This window comes from Dermacentor variabilis, chromosome 2 (assembly GCF_050947875.1).
Source record: "Dermacentor variabilis isolate Ectoservices chromosome 2, ASM5094787v1, whole genome shotgun sequence".
NCBI lineage: Eukaryota > Metazoa > Arthropoda > Arachnida > Ixodida > Ixodidae > Dermacentor > Dermacentor variabilis.
In genome coordinates, this window is record NC_134569.1 from 16216943 (window position 1) to 16236535 (window position 19593).

General features: G+C 50.3%; 1 protein-coding gene across 7 annotated transcripts in view; it reads right to left on the reverse strand.

Moving 5' to 3' along the window:
- The window catches only part of GckIII (Germinal centre kinase III), a 181369-nt gene that overhangs the window by 35873 nt on the left and 125903 nt on the right, over positions 1-19593 (reverse strand). For 4 of the 7 annotated variants that reach the window (XM_075679763.1, XM_075679764.1, XM_075679759.1 and 1 more), the window contains exon 2: positions 1506-2054. In XM_075679763.1, coding sequence (XP_075535878.1) covers positions 1506-2054 — 549 coding nt within the window. The other 3 variants (XM_075679762.1, XM_075679765.1, XM_075679760.1) reach the window with 3 other exon arrangements.

A 19593-nucleotide genomic window follows, 5' to 3' on the forward strand; every position in this document is an offset into this window, starting at 1 on the left:
CACACAGCTCGCTATCTCCCAACATCTGTCGCCATTCCAGCATGCAGTGGGCACGCTTTTTACAGCGAAGCTGTTAGCCTCAGCTAATCGGCATTTTTCGTGGGCTCGTGCTCACCTGAAAACAGTACCGCCACCTAGCCGCCGCGCCAGCTGTAAAAGGGCTCTGTCTGAGTTTTCGCGTGAGAGAATTGTTTTCTCGCATATTCGAATTACAATCCGACGCTATCATGTTAGCTTTTGTGTAAGTCGTACTTTAAGAATTTTCTGATGCAATGTACCCTGGAAACTTCAATTAGTTCAGTAAGGCACTTGCGCTTGGCGGAGGACTTAGAAGAATGAGAATGTATGCTGCTCTTCCACACACGTACGCGCGCGTGTGTGACGTACATCGCTTGTGATGGTACTGCTTGTCTAACGTCCGCCCCAGCTTCGCTGTGCATGCACTTTCACAGGGTCAAATGGAGGCGTTTTTTTTTTTTAATTATTTAGGACAACGGACTCGGCACGGACAACAGGCAAGAGCAAACGTTCGCCAGCTGTATGGAAACGGTCGAAACTCTCAACATTTAAACACAGGGCTCCTTCACCGCCACCCTAACGCCTCAACTTTCAGCGGTTGCATATAAGCAGGTCACTGATCATTTGATTAATTGAATCGCTTAATTGAAACAGAAGCGACTATGGCCTCAGTGAGGGAGGAGTGAAGGAACACTTATATCCGCCGGTCGACGCCGGCCGAACGTGCGAATTCCCACAAGGGTATTAGCGTATCGCTTGCGTGCACGTCGCCTGTGAAGTAAATCTAAATAATGTTAGTAAATTACCTAATATCGGCAAAATTGATAGAAGCTTCGCCGAAGCAAGATCTCAGACGACTGCAGCATCAGGCTTTGTTACTCAACGACGAACGTGCAAGTCACATCTGTGGTTTCCTCGCCACCATGCACGCAGACCTAGCTATAGCGTAAATACTTCAAGCGCCAAACAATTCTTGTTCATTGAAAATTTAGTTTCACCGAACTTCACTCATCTTCAGAATACTTAAAGGCGTACAGCAGCAGAACGAATTCACAATTTTAAATGCTTGATTGAGTTTTCTCATGCTTAACATAAAGAATGCGTACTTCACTGGAACATCAGATAGAACGTCGACTATTTCATGTCTAGTAGCATACTAGGAAAACGCCTATTCAGCCACACTAAGAATATGTTTTATGGAAAGCACTGAAAAAAAAAAGGACACAAGGAAGATAACCCGCTACATACATGCTAGCCGGCACCGGAAGCAAACACTCGGCAGACTATTTTCCAATTCGTTACTCGCTACATTAAACACTTTACAAACATTATTCAGATTGCAGCACACGTCCGCTCAGTAGCGTCTCAAGACGTAGGCGATACGATTCAAACATTATTTTCGTCAGTGAACAATCATCGAGCGCGCAGCGCCTGGAAGGGACAACGTCCGAGCGTCGCCCAATTCTCAGCGCTATAACGCGGCCCACCTTGGAGTCGTAGGCCGACTGCTTGATGACCTCCGGCGCCATCCAGAAGGGCGTGCCCACGAACGTGTTCCGCTTGCTCGTGGTGTTGGTCAGCTGACCGGCGACGCCGAAGTCGGCCAGCTTGACGTCGCCCATCTCGGAGAGCAGCACGTTGGCGGCCTTGATGTCGCGGTGCAGCTTGCGCTCGCAGTGCAGGTAGTCGAGCCCCTTGAGCACCTCGCGCAGGATGACGGCGATGTGGAGCTCGTCGAAGCGGCCCGCCTTCATCAGGTCCAGGGCCGAGCCGCCACCCAGGTACTCCATGATGATCCACAGCCGGGTGCCCTTCAGGTAGGAGCCGTAGTAGCGCGTCACGTACGGCGAGTCGCACTGCGACAGCACCATGATCTCCTGCTGGATGTCCTCAATCTCGTCCTCTGCCTCCTCCAGATCGATGATCTTGATGGCGACCACCTGCTGCGTCCGGTTGTCCAGGCCCTTGAACACCTCGCCGAACGAACCCTTGCCGATCCGCTCCTGTTTGGTGAAGATCAGCTCCGGGTCCACCTTCTGCAAGGCACACAAAGCAGACCGGGGAGTCAGCAATCTCGACGTAACAGCGCTCGATATGAATACGCGACGATGCCAATATAAGCATTCGAGCAGGAGGTTTTCTTGGGGCACTGCTCACGATAGACTACACCCGACAAAAAGGACACGCTCGAATTGACAACTTTCCACACAGCTAATTTTCGCTGTTATCTGACTGCATGTGATACAATATATATGGTTCACAGATCTGACCATCCCAAAATTTCCAGACACCGTAAACTGTCCATCGCCAATATGTCTGCTCGCACAGGAGTTGTAAGTGGTCGTTAAAGGTGCCTCCAGAGGAGATGCCGCGCTATAGGTCTCGAAATCCGTGGCGGTAGCTTTTATGCTCGTAGAAACACATCATATATCGCGCGTTCATCTACCTCCCGTCCCCCCTCCAAAGAAAAAAAAAATTGCGGCAACTAAACCGGCAGCAGAAAAGGGAAGCAACTCGCATTTTCATCTATCCCTGGCGACGCGCGGCCTTCCGAAGGAGACTTGCCGCAGGGACCGGCGCAGAAGCGCCCGAGGCTTACGAGCCGTAGCAGCACGGTCCTGGTCGGGATCGACAATGCGCGAAACGAGAGCGAGAGAGCCACCATCGAGAGGTGCGCAAAGGCCCAAACAAACGGCGGCCACGTTGCATCGCTCCCAAGACAGCGTAAAGGCTTGCCATAGTGCGCACCTGACCGAATGTCAACGGGACTTCTCCGCTTAGAGGCAGCAGCCGCGAGACACACGGCGTCAAGGAGGAAGACGTAGAAGCGATGACGTCACGCTAATGAACCACGGCGCTGCGCGACTACAGTTTGGCGCCTGCCAAAAGTCGCGCGTGACGGCTTTCTCCCTTCCCGCTTACCGTGCGCGCGTTGTGATTACAGCGTTGCACAGAGCGCAGCAGCGTTGCTTAACAATGGACAGGTTGTCATCGTCGCCTCCAGGCTGGCGTCTTAAAACAGTCCGGTGAATTAGACGCACTAAACGAAAATCGGCAAGCTGTCAATGCGTGTGTGTGGTTTACACACTGTACTCCGCCATTCCTCTTTACTCCTCGGAATGCCAGCATGAAGGACAGGTCACAGATGGCGCCATGTTTCAATCAGCCATAAACAGGCCAGGAGCGAAAAAAAAAAAAAAAGAAGAACCCCGAGAGGTCTAAAAAAAAAAAAAAGAAGAAGAGGAAAGCACAGACCGTTCGTGATCTTTAAGTGACCACGGAATGTTAACGGCTGAGATGCACGAGAGACGGCGCTTCAACGGCAGCGTCACTACAAACGGACGCAGAGCATCGCGTGGCAAACTTTCAGAAAAGCCGTATCGAAAATACTTAGAAACCGACGCCAATATGCGCGCAATTTGGTGCCGAAGGCACTAACTGGTTGAGGAAGGAGAGAGAACGCCTTCTTGCTTCTTTTCTTTCTTTTCCCCTCTTCAATAAAAGCCAGTGTTTAGCCGACGTATACAGGGTGTCCCTACTATCACGCACTAAGATTTAAAAATATGCAAATTCCACGTAGCTGGACAGAAAAAAGTTGTTTGCCGTAGCTTGGATATACTCAGATGTTTTATTCTGCATTCCGCAAAATTAGATAGTCAGTCTTAATTCATCAACATCTAAAATATTATAAGTATATGAAAAGTGTCAATGATAAAATTGTAGGGCAGCATGAAAAACTCCAGATACAGTTTTCTGTTCCTCGATAAATGCTATATAAAAGTGGTTTTCCGAGCTGGAAGAAGTTCGCCAATACACGCAAAATTTGCGCGCTTTTTCGACGGCTTCTTTCACGCTCGGAATTTTTTTTTTATGTGGCTCGTATTGAGCAACAGAAAGCTGTATCGGGAGTTTTTTTCAGGTTACTCTACAATTTTCTCATTGACATTTTATCTAATTATAATATTTTTGATGTTGATGACTTAATTAAGACTGATTGTCTAATTATGCGGAATGTAGAATAAATCATCTGAGTATATCCAAACTACGGCAAACAACATTACATTGGTTCTGTTCAGCTACGAGACGCTTAAATATTTTTAAATCTTGGTGCATGATAGTTGGGACACCCTGTATAGTCTCGCAACTTCTATCAATGTAGCGATAGGCTTTTGGTGTCAGAATAGCCATGGAGACAATAATGACAGCACAGTACAGCAAAAGTACAACAAAGACAATGTAGTAAAGAAAGAAAGAAGCAACATTTGTAAAAGGCGACGGAATAGCAAGCTAATAAAGTATTCAGTAACACAGACAGAGTAGAATGCAAAGAAAATGTGACAGCCGGTTACACAGAGATCACAGAAATTTTCGAAAGACGATACAATGTTGTACTTTTGTAACAGAGAGAGAGAGAGAGAGAGAGAGAGAGAGAGAGAGAGATTCCATGGATTGCATTTCCTTTAAATAAACGATGTGGTGTTTGAAGCAACGAGCGATTGGTGACTGGTGTAGAGTGGTTAAGACAACTTGAATGCAGAAATAAAAAGAAAGAAAATTGCGAAGCAAGGTAGCGGAATAGCACCGATGTCAGAGAAAAATAACTCGAAGTCTTGATTTGGCTTGCATCAAACACATCCACAAACTCTTGCCACAATGACACCAGAAGGCGGAGGACACGCCACAACTATTTTAAGTATAACCCCTTCCCGCCCCCCCCCCCTTTTCTTTTTGCATCTCTGTGGAAATAGGAAGCTCACAAATTAACGCGCGTTGCCGCCTGTCGCTGTGACATGTCACAGGTCCAATTTCTTGACACACAGGCTAACCTTCAATGAAAGAGTCGCCAATATTCCGTAGACGAGCCCGATAAGTACCGACAGCACGGAGCAACATGGCACGCGTGAACGATAACTCGATATGGTACATAGGTCATAAGTACGTACTGTCCGCCGCCTATTACATTGCACAAAAAATAAATACAAGCTGGGCGATGCTGCAGGCCCGAACAATGTTTTTTTTTTTTTTTCGAGCAGCAAATAAAGTAAAAAGCACGCCAGTGAGCTATCCTTCAGCAGACGACAACGCCACTGCCTAAGCAGGGCAGCGGACGATAACGTGGCGAGAAAAGGAGGGCGGATTCAAACCTAAGCGACATAAGCATTCCGCAGGCACCTGAACCGAAAGTGCCAAGGCGTTGCACTGTACAGTCTGCATAGCGCTTGCGGTTCGACCTCTGTTACCCGCAGCACACACATGACAACGAAAGCGATCCCTGACGATACACCGTGATTAACAAAAAAAAAAAATCGCACTGAAATCATTCAAATCTAATTGATACAACAGGATTAGAAAAAAAAAAAAAAAACAACGCGCGTGCAGTAGGTGGCGTGCTGCTGTCGTAGATCAGAACATCAAAGTACAATGCGGCTTGGTGATACCCTTACTTGGCCGAGTTGGTTAACAACAAAGATTTTAAAACATCATGGCGCAACAAAGTCTTTATTGCGCTATGATTTTTTGTTCACCACTGTCGCTGTGCACAGAACAGCACCAGACCTGTGCATTGGGTCTGCGTCCTTGTATTCATTGAGCTATGATTTTTCGTTCTTTGCAATGCACCGTTATTTGTGGGCAGTGGGAAAAAACAACGCTGCCTTTGTTTCGATATCTACGTGTGAAACGTTGTCGCTTTCACCCTTTTCAAGTGTGACGCTCACGCACGTCACCTATGCATGACTGACTGCTCACGGTAACAAGAACTACAGCGTAACGCGCGAACCAAAGGGGCAAAAAAAAAAAAAAAAGCGTATCGGGATTGGCCTTACACGGACATAGGTTCACTTTCTTACACAAGCTTGCTCGCGTTTACGAAACCGCGAGTCGCACAGAAACGTGTCGCGTTGATAAGCCCGGTCGCACGATTATCACAGCGACAAGCGCGCGCGCCCAACAGGCTCAGAAAGGCTGGTTTGCTGAGCGAGCTGGCGTTCCAGTCTTGCCGCAAACAGCGCGAAAAGGAAATGAAAGCCGGACCCAGCGCTGAGGTTTTTACAACCTGCAGCCTCGGCTATCGCGACCACTTCCACTCTGTCAAATCGGAAACGGCCTCCTCTCCGACGACGGCTGGCAATACGAGGCGCAGCCAGTCAGCGCGGCGACGGCTGTCGCGGCTGCAGCAACTCACGTCGTGCTCGGCGAACGAATCCATGGTGACCTCCGACGAAGAGCGGGCAGCGATTTGACGCGCGTCAAATGGCAATGGCACGCGCCGACAAAGAAACCACTGTGCCCTAGACGGCCCCTGCGGGCGACTGCCGGACTGAGCTGCCCACGCGCGCGCAGGAAAGGACACAAGAGGGGGCCGCGATCAAGTGGCGGGCACACGTCCTCTTGCGAAGGAGAGGCATCGACAGCAAAAAGAGAAATGACAAGAGGGCCAACGGCAACCATGAAACCTGCCGGAGTAAAATCGAGGCGCTGTTGGCCGGCAAACGATAAGGTGTGAGCCATTGAAAAGGCGGCCTTGGTAGGTGCACCGTATCCCCGCAACGCTTATCTGCACTTTGTCCCTAATACGATAAGCAGGCCGCAGACGGGTCGGTTTCACCGACTTTTCCACAGATGACAGGGAAAAAGGTGACTGGAGTTACTGCATAGAACTCCCGTACAGGATTATCTAAAGGTGACACGGCGTCTCGATCACTAGTACGTTACGCACAAACGATCCCCTACAGCGATTGAATGGTATGTCACCAAGGCAGCAGCGCATGGGTGGGGTTATTGGCAAAGCTATAACATACGCACGCACATAATAATAATAATAATAATAATAATAATAATAATAATAATAATAATAATAATAATAATAATAATAATAATAATAATAATAATAATAACCGAACGCCGGTGCGGTTTATGGAGAGATGCCCGCTTCTTAACGAAGCATGCGAAAACTACTCCTGAATTGCGCTACACTTATATCTTGCGCGCCCACCACAGCGCACCTCTATCACGCTCCATGTGTCAAGGAAGCCATAAACTACGATTCCCGTGTTCAATGTGGCCTGCACGCGGTCACGAGCGCACGCGAGTAACATACCACGCTGTGTTTCCCGTATACGGTATGCTGCAACTATTAATGATCGGCGCATGAAGGACTATGGAGACTGCTAAAAAGCCACACACTCCGCTCGCGTGTCGCGAGCTTCAGATGGGAAATGCAGGAACAGAAGAGAGAAAAAGAATAATAGTGACGATCGCAACTGTTCGAGCATTTTGTGGACGCTATGTTGGCGACACTTATGGCACAGCCGATATCTTATACTTGCATTTATCGCTTTCACTGAGAAAAATTGCCTAATTGTCGCACACGAGGAACTGGCATCAACTCCGATAGCATGCATATGAGAACAGGTGCAGATCGCGCCGGCTGAGGGGTCCCGACAAAGTCATCCCACTGACCACCTACCGCGTTTACAAGGACACGATTTCAGCCATGCAGCCAAGACGACAGTGCAATTCGGTGGCATCTGGTCAATGTCGGGCCGTGCGAACTCTCCAACAAAGGTCGACGGAAGGGGGGGACGAATCGAGCTGCCGACGCCAAGCGGAGTCCGGTCGAACAGTGGCGATTCTTCCGAGGCACAGAGAATGCCTAGGGTGTCGTCCAAAACAAGCCACGCTTTATCGCAATGAACTCAAGAAAGTTATGAGGAGGAGCCGAAAGATATCGACAGCAGTCGGAAGGACATGAGAGAGAGAGACGAAGGGAGGCAGCAAGGCGTTGCGTAACGCGTGCCGCTTCGCTTTGCGTGTTTAAAGGGACACTAAAGGTTACTATTAAGTCAACGTGGACTGTTGAAATACCATCCCAGAAACCTCGAAACGCTTGTTTCGTGCCAAGGAGAGACTTATTTTAAGAGAAAATGCGTTCTGAAGCGTCCGCGTACCTCTAGCGCAGTTCAAATCGCCCGCCCTCCGATCGAGGAGAACTGACATCGTGGTCTCATAGTGACGTTGCGCCATCGGTGAGTAGAACGGCGTCCGCAGACGGCGCTACGGCTTTTCTGCGCAAAACGCGAACGCGCGGCCAGAAACAGAGCCAAGACAGAGCCGACAGCAGAGCGAAAGCGGGAGTATGGTGGCTAGCGGAAGGAGAAACGAATTACGTCCCACGTTACGTCCCACGGCACACGGAGAGTCCGTTTTCGTTAAACTATAGGCTGCAGCGAGCTTGCAGCGTGGTCGGCGTGGTCTATGAGAAGCGACGAGCCTTTTCGCACTCGCAACAGGGCATAAAAATGTGCGAATCGACGCAAAACTCGGCCTAGAAACGTGCTTCGCCACAGCCAGGGCTCAATACGACCCAAGCTGGCACGACCCAGATGTCGTTTCCCGCACCGCCACCAGGCGCCGCTACTATACCTCACACTCCAGCGCAAGACGCCCATAAGCTGGTACTTCATTCTATGACGCTAACTTCGACGCTCGTCGCAATGGACCCTGACACCGACAGATTGGCTCGCGATGGTGGGCTCAACTTCGGCGATTTGAGCACCGACGAGCGCGACCTGCTTCTGAGGGCTCGCACTGCCGGCGTCGTTGCGTACTACGACGGCGGCCTCGACACCGGCTCTCCGGAGCGGGAAAGCAACGAGGGCTTCCCACGACATCACATGTACGTGGCATTCTCGCTGCTTGTTCCAAATGAAAGTTTCGCGAGCAGAACCCTCACAGCACGACGCGATAACGAAACTACTGAAACTCCAAAGCGTGCGCGGCGCAGAGTCGAGCGAAAACGAAACCTTTCGAACGCCCATATTACTGAAGGGTAACGTCAAAATGTTATTTTTTCCTAGAATCGAATAGACGTAGACAAGTAGCATTTTTTCCGGCTTATAATCGAATGAAATGATATTTTTAATACGAGTAGTTGAGTATTAGTAACACAAATTATGAGGAGACCTTTCGTCATCGGGCTAGTACCGGAATGTCGCTGGGGGGTCTCAAATCGTGTCATGCATTTACCTCAATTTCTCGGTTACTAAAGCTCTGTTCGCGATTATATTGACGCCTTAGACGTTCAAGAACATTGCTCTACCACTTTAACTTGAGTTTCTGGTAACCTTTAGTGTCCCTTTAAGAAGTACAATTTCTTTTCTGCGATTTCCGCATTTCCCAAGTTTCACTTGCGAGAGAAATTTCCGGCAGCCAACACTTCTCTGAAAGCGGCTGCACTCTGTGAAGTCGTTTACAAAAATAATAGAGATAGGTCAGCGAGCCAGGGGGGCCAACGTAGACGCCAGTGCGCATGCGCGGTACAACATGCGCAGTGGCATTTGCGCTGGCTCGCTGAGCTATAACTCTCTCATCTCTTCTCTCGACCGCAAATGTTAGGTGAATGAGTAGTCAGTACGGAAAAAAAGGAAACACAGATAACGGCACACGTATGTCTATAGCCCGAACACATGCGCTATACTGGAAATGATAGGCGCGCCTAGTCTGACGATTGCTATATATGTATTTCTTTTTCAAACAAAAAGTGTTTTATTGCCGGAAAGTTTTTTTCTTGTCACCCCACGTCATCATCCTTTGATCATTAAAGATTATCTCGCTCGTGGCCTATATCAGCGATGCAGTTGATGACAAAGGGAGACGCACGGCGCATGGCGTATCCACGAGTTATACCGTCCAGTCAGCCGTATAGTCTCGTAGGCCCGTGCAATTCTCTTTCGATGGAGTCTGTATACCCTTATATCAGGACGCGTTTACTGTACTGACAGGAATCGCTAACGCGAGCATTCGACTTGGCTGCTTCAAGGTAGAAGCACCCGTCGCCCGAGAGAAAGCGAGTCTCGGAGCCTTTCAAGACAGCAGACTAATGCGCAATAAGAACCGTTTTTATTAATGCGCAATAAGAAGTACAGTCGGCGCATGACACGGATTCGAAAGACGCTGCGTTACAACGAGATCCGCACAAAATTGAGGCGGCTGTCAGCAAACCAGAAGAAAGCAGACAACGAAGTAATGGCCTCGCAAGCGGTGCACGGCATGCGTTGCGTGTCCAACACGGGCTGGCAGTCATAACAACGCCTCGGACACGGACAACCCTTCATAAAATCGCTGACCGGCCGTCACCGACGAAGACACGGTAATACGATGCCCCCTGCACCGTCCGTTTCGTTGCTGCCTTTGTTAACCAGGGGGATGGCGGGGCTAGAGTCAGGCTGTTCACCCGTTGTCCTCACTACATTACAGGTACGTGTACTGACGGGATGAGGTAAACCTTCATTCTAAACTGAATCTATCTCCTGCCTGGATCACAATGGTCAGTAAAGTCTGGTAAATAAAACTAGAAAAGCTGTCGAGGCTAGCCTAGATCTCGTTCGCGCCATTGTCTACATTTACTTGCGTTGTCTACTCGCCCTCGCCAACTGACGCAACCGCGATTAACGCCCATTCCTTCCAGCGCTTAAGCCCCGAGTGCCTGCCCACCGCGTCAGCGGTCCGTTCCCTCCCTTGCCTATGCGTGTCATGCGCCTGCTTCAAAATAAGGATGGAGATCATGAACAACTGACGATCGGGGCAGCATTCTCCGCGAGCCTATTTCGCCTATGTATGCCACGGCTGAAGTGGAGCGGGTAAACAAAACGCCAAGCGAACGGAAAATGACAAGGGAAAAACATTACCTGGGGAGGGGGGGGGGGGGGTGAACGTACACTGCAGGCTTGCAACGCCAGGCGACGTATAATAATTACACGCCCATGAAGTTACACGGCCGCACTTGCCGGAAGAGACTGCGGTCCAGCTATTATGTCCAACATGCGTGTACAGACAAGCTTCAGAGTGACGTCAACAAGACGCGGCGCGCTGCCGGCAAATTCAATGCAAGGGCGAGGGTGCGTACGTACGCCTTTATAGAAAGCAAAATAAACTATTACAGGTCCCGGGGTAGAAGAAGAGTGTGGCGGGGCTCAGGGTCCACAGTAGCAGCTATGGTTTCAATGGGCGCCTCTTGGGGTGTGGTTGCGTCATATGTGGCCTTCAAGCCCGGCCATTTAAATATGCAAAAAATAAGTCTACTACCCCGATTTTCTCGGAAGAAAGATTAACACAGTGTACAACCTCCGTGGCATACGAATTTCTCTGGACCTCTCGATATATTCGTATTATCCTAACTCATACCATCTATAACAAACAATAGTCACCGCACCGTAGTGAAGGTAACGTCCTTTTTTTATTTTTTAGCGACTATCCGTTCGGCTGAGGTCACGAATGGCATTTATGGACCGTTCTTCCCTCAACTTTGTCGCGGAGGACCTTCTAGAATGGGTAAGACATAGCGCTCGTTCCGTCAGTTGTGCTTAAAGTGAGCAGCGCAATATCCCTTAGCATCACGAAAAACCCAGACTTTGAACTCTGACGCCGCCGGCACTGCAATATTCGTCTCATCCCAAAGTTCGGCTCAACCGCGATGGTTTGACCAAGAATCAAATGCCGATATGGCCAAGCTTCCAAAAGAATATCTTCTTTTTCTTTCAAAAATCGCAGTTCAAGGCGGCGAACAACGACAAAGAAAGCAATTGGCAACGCAGTCGTGAGTCGTCTGCTCTTGCCGGCGCTTTTAGAGTCCGTTAGTGACACATTAAAAAAGAAAAGAAAAAAACCCAAATAAATGTAGGTTGAGGGGCATCTGTAAATTACGCTTCTACAATACAACCCCCGTCCCTCACCCCCCAAAACAAGAAGAAACAAACGAGGGAAGAAGAGAAATAGAGAAGCGCGCCTCTAACTGTAAGCGGGCGCTTGATAAAGCACAAGACTCGCAAGGAAAGACGGGCTAGCGATGCCGCCTCAATGTCGCCGCACCAGCCCACCGTGACGTGACTGACGTCACAGGGTTTGACGGCTCTACTCGGGCCTAGTTATTTTTTTTTTATCGATAAAATGGGCTGATCTTTATTCTAAAGGAGCCATTGACTGAACTTAGCAAGGTTCGCAGATGCCCAACAATGCCCAAAATACAAAAAAGAAAAAGAAGAACCTGAAACTCCTGACGTCACACTGATGTACCGGCGATGGCGTTTCGGCGCGAAATTAAAAACTGGCGCTTAGCGTGACGTGCAGCGTCCCCCTTCTTTAACAAACAAACGCACGCGGCCCAGCGGACAGCGATATACTTGTCGCGCCGCACGGCACACGCCTGAGCGACTCATCGAAAGTAGAGCCAGCGCGCAAGCGCCCTCCGGGAACTCGACCGCGCCCCGCGAGCAACCGCTTTCGCGCGCGCTTCGACGAGCGGCGAGCCTCGCGAGCGCGGCAAGCGTTTTCGGTCAGGGCAGGTGGCACGCCGGAGGAGGCCAACGGGCAGCTGGTCGGCCCCGGGGGGGCGACGGAGGGCACGGCGCATGCGCGGTCGGCGTGCGAGAAGGAGCAAGTCAATCATAGCAGGCAACGTGTCCAACTATTCGAAGATGTGGCGGAGCATTCGGGATGTAGACAGCACAGGGCTGTTTCAGAGGAAGCGAGCCACAGGCACCTCGTACGGAGTTGGCCAAGGCCGTGCACTTGCCGCTGTAGTCGCTGGAAACACGTAAATGTGTACACGGTCGGACGGCCATCCTGGTCACATCAGTTGCGCACTTAATGACCAAAAATAAATAAATAAATAAAACGTCAATATGATAACATAAGTACCTCTGAGCGGTTATAAAACCCTCGCTCCGCTTTTCTCGCACGAGCACACGCAACAACCGACAATTGTCACGATATGTATTAATTCATTTCCCAATGCTACAGTACACTCTTAAAAATAAAGTTGGTAAATAGCTAGCAAATGCACCCGTTTACTAGATTACGAGGTATTTTACTACCTTCTGACTAGTTCTCTACTAGCCAGCGGCTAGTAAAGCTAGTAAGTGCTGCCTTTACTAGCCAGAAATACTTCTTAGTAGTTTTTACTAAGTAACTACTAAGCCTCGTCTGGTCGTGCCCTGTTAAGATGTAATTGTGACAGTCTTATGCAAAGTTTAGATAAACTGTAGCGTTGTTCGTTGTGTTGGGCTAACGGTTATGTGCGACGTCGTAGCGCACACATATGCACATAGTAGGCTTTAGAAATTTGTGCACAAAGCTTTGATTATTTAACCAAATACACAGGTGCTCACCGGTGCAGCATTAAAATTATGGGGTTTTACGTGCCAAAACCACTTTCTGATTATGAGGCACGCCGTAGTGGAGGACTCCGGAAATTTCGACCACCTGGGGTTCTTTAACGTGCACCTAAACCTAAGTACACGGCTGTTTTCGCATTTCGCCCCCATCGGAATGCGGCCGCCGTGGCCGGGATTCTATACCGCGACCTCGTGCTCAGCAGCCCAACACGATAGCCACTGAGCAACCACGGCGGGTCCGGTGCAGCATGTGCTCCCTCAAACTAGGCTATAAGTACACGAAGTTCCTCAAACCTTTGTCGTTCTGTGTGTTCTTACTTATTGTTGCTTGTTGGAGATATGTAGTACATTCTTACCCGGAGACAGTGCCCTTAATGTCCCAGGTAAACATTACGTATATATACCTCAATATATAGCGAAATGAAACGGTTTCATTATATATATATATATATATATATATATATATATATATATATATATATATATATATATATATATATATATTTTACATTCTATACTTTTACAATACCGTCGACTTCACACGAGAATGCAAGCGGCATTTATAAATCGAATAGGCCCCATTGTATTGTTGAGAATTATACTTCAGTTGCGTTAGTACTGCACTATCGAGGTAATATTCAGTTAGTACTAAGTCAGTGTTTTTTTTTTTTCTAGCTTAAGCAGGTAGTAAAAAGTACCAACCATCATTTTACTACCTGCACTTACTAAGGAGGTACTGCTTTTTGGGACAAGTAACGTGTTAGTATTTAGTTGGTGAATATGGCGACTTCTTTTTAAGGAGTGTAATCTAAAGCGGTTTCGACTGTTGACGTTGTCGCTGTTGAAATACCACCGCCACTTTCTCCCCCTTAATTTCACGCATATCAGCGGCCCAAAAGAAAAACCCCTCCATTACGAGGTCCTCTCTGCATTCGTCACGCTCCCAACGATAGCTCGTGGAGACCGAACGAGGCCTCGCTCATAATCGGAGAAGCATTGCGCGGAAGCAGAAACGGGTCGCGCACTGCACGAACACTAAAGGGCGAACCCCGAGCGCCGCAAACGGAAGGGGAACGGAAGTGCGCGTGTACACACCGCGTGGCGCAGGCGGCCTTGCGTGCCGCGCGTCGCGACACGCCGCGACGCAGCACGTTCCGATCGGGCAACCGGGAAGCGTGCACGCAAGCCTCCGCAACGTGCGCGGGCCAACGAACACGCACGGCAAGGCACGCAAATCAGGGGCGGGCACGCGCGCACACACACTCCGCCCCCGCGGACCAGCACGTGATGACAGGTATGCGAAGTGCCGCACGAATCACGCAGAAGCAGCGCCGCCGGCAAAAGCTGCCCTTTCGTAAGCTACAACCAACGAAGCAACGGAGAGCGAAGAAAGCGAACGAGGAAGGCGCCTGGAAGTCAAGAAAATCGCGCGCCAGGGAAAGTACCAAGCAGCTCGCTGAACGCGCGGCAAAGTATGCGCCACCTAGAGGAATGTGTAGGTAACGTTGAGCGAAGTGGGGATGGAGAACGAGGCGAAGCGTCGCGGAGGGAGGAAGGTAGGCGGACGCACGCTGGGTTGATCTCCTCTGTGCAGTCTGGCAGTTGCTACATGTTTTCTTTGCAGATGCATACGTACCGGGTTCGTCTCGTGAAACATCGTCCTCGCGCGCCGTACGTTGTGTGTGCGAGTTGAAGATTGCGAAGGTGAGCCGATGATGACGGCTCCATCTCGCGTGCGCAAGGGGAGGAAGCGCTGTATTCCGTTGCGCGAATGGCACTAGAGGAGGGGAGGGAGGGGGGGGGGGGCGTTGTGCTTCAGCCGCGCGCGGACTTTATCTTGAGAGCGATGTGCTTTGGAGGCACAGTCTAGGTAGGCCGACAGCTCGCAGCTTTGCGTGCGCTGTGTTCTCCCCGCTCAGTTTGCGTTTAAGCGACGGGCAGCACAAAGGTCACTTCGCTCGCTGCTGCTGCCGCGAGCCCTCACGCCAGCGTTTCCACAGCGAGTATCCGCGGTCATCGAGTGTGAAGTGTTCATGTTGGTGCGCGCTGACACGATGCTAGGTAGTTTGATAGTTAGCGAATGCTTGCAACGGGGCGTTCTACTCCGGCGGCTGCTGCGTATGGCGCGGCCGTCCGAGCACTGTCTTGAACACGATCTGCGATGCGGACAGTCTAGGCGCACCGAGGGCCGACAGCGTCGTGTGCGCTTTATACAGCACCCCTACACTTGCGCGTCACCCGCATTCGCGATGTGAAACGTCCCTGTAACTTTTCCGTCAATATACTTGCCGCGTAAATTCCGACATCGGTACCAACCAAGGATCTACTACGCGCGCTATTGAAAAGCAATTCTGGAATGCACATGGCGTCTCAAGAATGCACATGGCGCCCGCGCCATCTAAATATACGAGGTACTCGCGGCCAACTACATACACCCGCATAAGGCACATACATGCCCGCTGCTCATGCAGGCAAATCAGACCGTATGAACCATGCGACAGAAAATGCTACCAAAGGGTTTCTGGTGACAAACGAACACGGGCATAAATACTGCCGTTGACCATGGTGTCCGTATGCCGCCGTAAAGCGAGTGCTCGGGCTCAGCGCGGCCTTCCCGTTAACGCAGGAGAATTCGCTTGGGCAAATAACATAAAAGATATGCTTCGTCGGCTTGCTATATTCCACTGCACACTGGGCACCTACAATAATATATATATATATATATATATATATATATATATATATATATATATATATATATATATATATATATATATATATATATATATAGTCCCACTGCCCACTGAGCTATATAGATCGCTACAATATCTATAGGCACTACTAGGTTTCCGTTTCGCTTCGGAGCTGACCACGAGTAGAGTGCAATGAATTGTTCGAAGTCCATCCATCTGCCCGTTGATAAAACACAGCCCTTATACAGTGCGGAATGAAAACACGTAACAGGCGCGGTGAAAAAAACCAAGTGTTCCGCCAAATGTATGGCTTTACCTCTAACATAGAAGATAGTGTTCTACCAATGCACAAACGTGCGAAGACAAATCAAGCGGGGTTCCTTACATATGAGGAAATCACGCGGGCACGCGATATTCAGGCGACGGCCAGTGACAAGTTTGGCCATCGCGGAGCGCGATCTGTCGCCGATTTTGAGCCACCTAAATAATTTCGCTTGCTGCCCGGAAGTGCACGAGCAGTTGCTCCTGTCGGTTACAGCCGGATGAAAAAAAAAAAAAATGAACTGCCGAGCTAGAGCGCGCCGGAAATCTAGCGCGAGGCCGCCCGTCCGCCCTTCCCATTTGCTCTCAGTCTTGACAACAAGAAATGGTAAAACAAGCCTATACGCTTAATTGGGGGAACGAAAGGCGGCGTCGAGGTGTGCCGCAGCACTTGTTTCGAGCTCCGTAATATTCATGTTTTTCGTTGGTTACAGTTCCAGTAACCGACCGAAATTGTGTATCATCAGAACCGTGAACGTCTACAGAACCCAGGGACACCAGTCTCTTGGACCTAGGCTCGTTCCCGGCGGCTCCACAATTTCAAGAAGCTACCAGGTACGCGGCGTCGGAGCTAGCATGCATCAGAGCCAAGGCGCGGCGGCGGCCGCCGCGTCGCGTCGGTGCAGCGTCTGGCACAAGACACCGACGCATATGGCGTCTCAAGAAATCGCTTCTGTTGCGGCGGGCGCCTCAAATGGCGCGCCGTCCCAACCGAAACCAGGTACGGAGAGAGAGAGAGAGAGAGAGAGAGAGAGAGAGAGAGAGAGAGAGAGAGAGAGAGAGAGAGAATGAACATTATTCAAGAACCCCGGTCCGGGTTCGCCCGCTTTGTTCTAGTTGTCTGCCAAGCCGAGCGTCGTGATGAGCTCGATCATGGCACGTACGTAGTCGGAGGAGGAGTCCGCCAGCCACTCCTCAAGTGTTGTAGGTCTACGGGTGGGTGTGAGTTTGGCAAGGCTAGCCTGAATAGCGAGACGGCTCTCCGGACAATCCCACATAATGTGAACATTATCCGGGAAGCCGCCAAATGCCTTGCAAGCAGGTTTACCAGGCAAACCTTGTATGTAGTGTTGGAAGTGTGGGGACAAGAGAGAGTGCGTCTGTGCACGCCTCCATAGTACCGCCTCTCTTCGATTCATGTGTGTATCCGCTTGTGGATACTTCATGGAGTTGTTTAGTAAATCGTCAAGTTTCTCGCGCCTTTCCGCCCGCGCGAAGGCATATTGCTCATTCAGACTCAGTGGGTCCGGCCACCACAGAGGAGGGCCCGGGAGATTTGCGCGGGGTGTGGCATGGTGCCACTTCGTTCCCTCTGATCCCTGTGTGACTCGGAATCCACTGAATCCGCACTCTAATGTTAGGGTTGCGTTGAGGTGCGTTGTTAATGCTGCGTGTAGTGCCGCGGAAACGTTTCTGGCTGCGAGTGCCCTGCATGCAGCCTGGCTATCTGTACGAATGAGCAGATTTCGTTCGTGTGGATTTGGCATGGTCGCGGCTTCCACGACAGCTGTAAGTTCCGCTTGATGTTGTGACGTAATATTGCAGTGTAGGCCCCATGATAAAGGTGTAGAGTCGGTTGCCACCACTGTGCAGAAGCCTCGATTATTTGGAGAGGCGTCCGTGTATAGGATCCAGTCTTCGGTGTCGTCCTTGAGGTGTAGTGCTCGATTTTGTCGTCTTTCTGGTTGTGCGTCTGCCCCCATATTTCGAGGTATTGTGTCGACGGTAATATGGTCTAGCGTGTCCCACGGGGGATATTGTTGTTCCCTGTCTGGGCATTGTGGTACATCGTAGCCTAGATCACGCATAAATGCCCGACCCTATCTAGATAGCTTCAGGCGACTAAATTGTGCCTCTTGGTGGAGTTGTTTTTAGGTACGGAGGAAGACGGCATGGATTTTTTCCGAAGCCTTAACTCCTCGTAAAGATTAAACTAATACAACGCTTCTCACGGACGCTGAGGACCTGCGGCGGTTTACGAGAGAACCCGACGAAGAGGGATGGCAGACGGTGCTAACGCTCCGCCAAAAACAGCAGCAAGCGAAGGAATGCCTGCAGGCAAAACGGAACGAGCCTTCGCAGAAGGAACAGAACTCGCCCCCTATCCGCCGACGCAAGGTGCGACGGAACAAGTTACCACCGCTGCCGCAGGATGACTTCAAGATCATTCTCCGCCCGCACCAAGGACTCCCGTTGAAAACTCTAACCAGTCCGATGCTCGCAGAAGCAGTGATCGCGGCCTGCCACAACAAAGTAAAGGGTGAGCATATTTTACTGCACATAAAACAGGGCTCAAACATAGCAATAGTGTAAACGTCTGAGGAAGAGACAGCTAATCTCCTACGCAAGATCACAGCTCTCACAGTCAATGGCAATACGCACGCGTTCAATGCGTACGCTGCCACAGGAGAAGGCGCCGTCAGAGGTGTCATTCATGGACTCCCGCCGCACACGCCCGGAGAGACAATCAAGGCAAACCTCCGAGTCCGTACCCATGGCATCGAAATAATCCAGCCAAGAATGCTAGGGGACTCGAAGAGCGCAGCCATCACATTCCTCGGCACGGTCCTACCGCGGTTCGTCTACTACTGCGCTGGGGAAATGGCGTGTCATCCATACCGCAACTCGGTGCAGGTTTGCAAGATTTGTCACAGCGTCGGCCACCGCACGGACGTTTGCCCGCAACCGGACACAGAAGTGTGTGGAATCTGTGGGGCGCTCGAGCCCGAAGACGGACACGAGTGCCCACCGCGATGTGCCGCTTGCGGGGAGCAGCACCTCACGGGCGACCGAAGCTGCAAAAAACGCCTGAAGCAAACACGACCACAAGGCCGACCGAGAAGCGGAACGCACAAAGCTGCTCAACAACACCGACTCCGGTGGTTTGCAACAGAAGACGAAGAATTGGAGCTCAGTGACTTCCCGGAGCTCCCTCAACGGCAAGAGGGGACCCCCTCCAAATTCAGACAAGAAGAAACATCGAGATCCAGATCGAGATCGCGTACCAGGCGGCGGAGTCATCAGAGATCTAGGTCAACATCCTGGGCACGCAATGTCAAACCTCTAGCCCACAAACAGGAGAGGGCTCCACAGGCTAAACATCAGACGGCGGCCATCGCCACACAACAGGTAAGCTGGGCGCGAATAGTGTCTCCCACTGCCGATCCAATAACTCAGAGTCCAGCCTATCAAAAAATCTTAGAGGAGAACAGAATTTTAAAGGACAGCCTTGCAGAAATTCGAAGGGAGCTAGCTGATTTGAAACAAAGGAATGAGCCCCACACGAACAAAGCCAAGTCAGGAGAAACCAAGAACGCGAACAAACAGGTGACAGGAAAAGACGATAAACTAGATACCATATCCCGACAAATCAAACTTCTTTTCGCAGA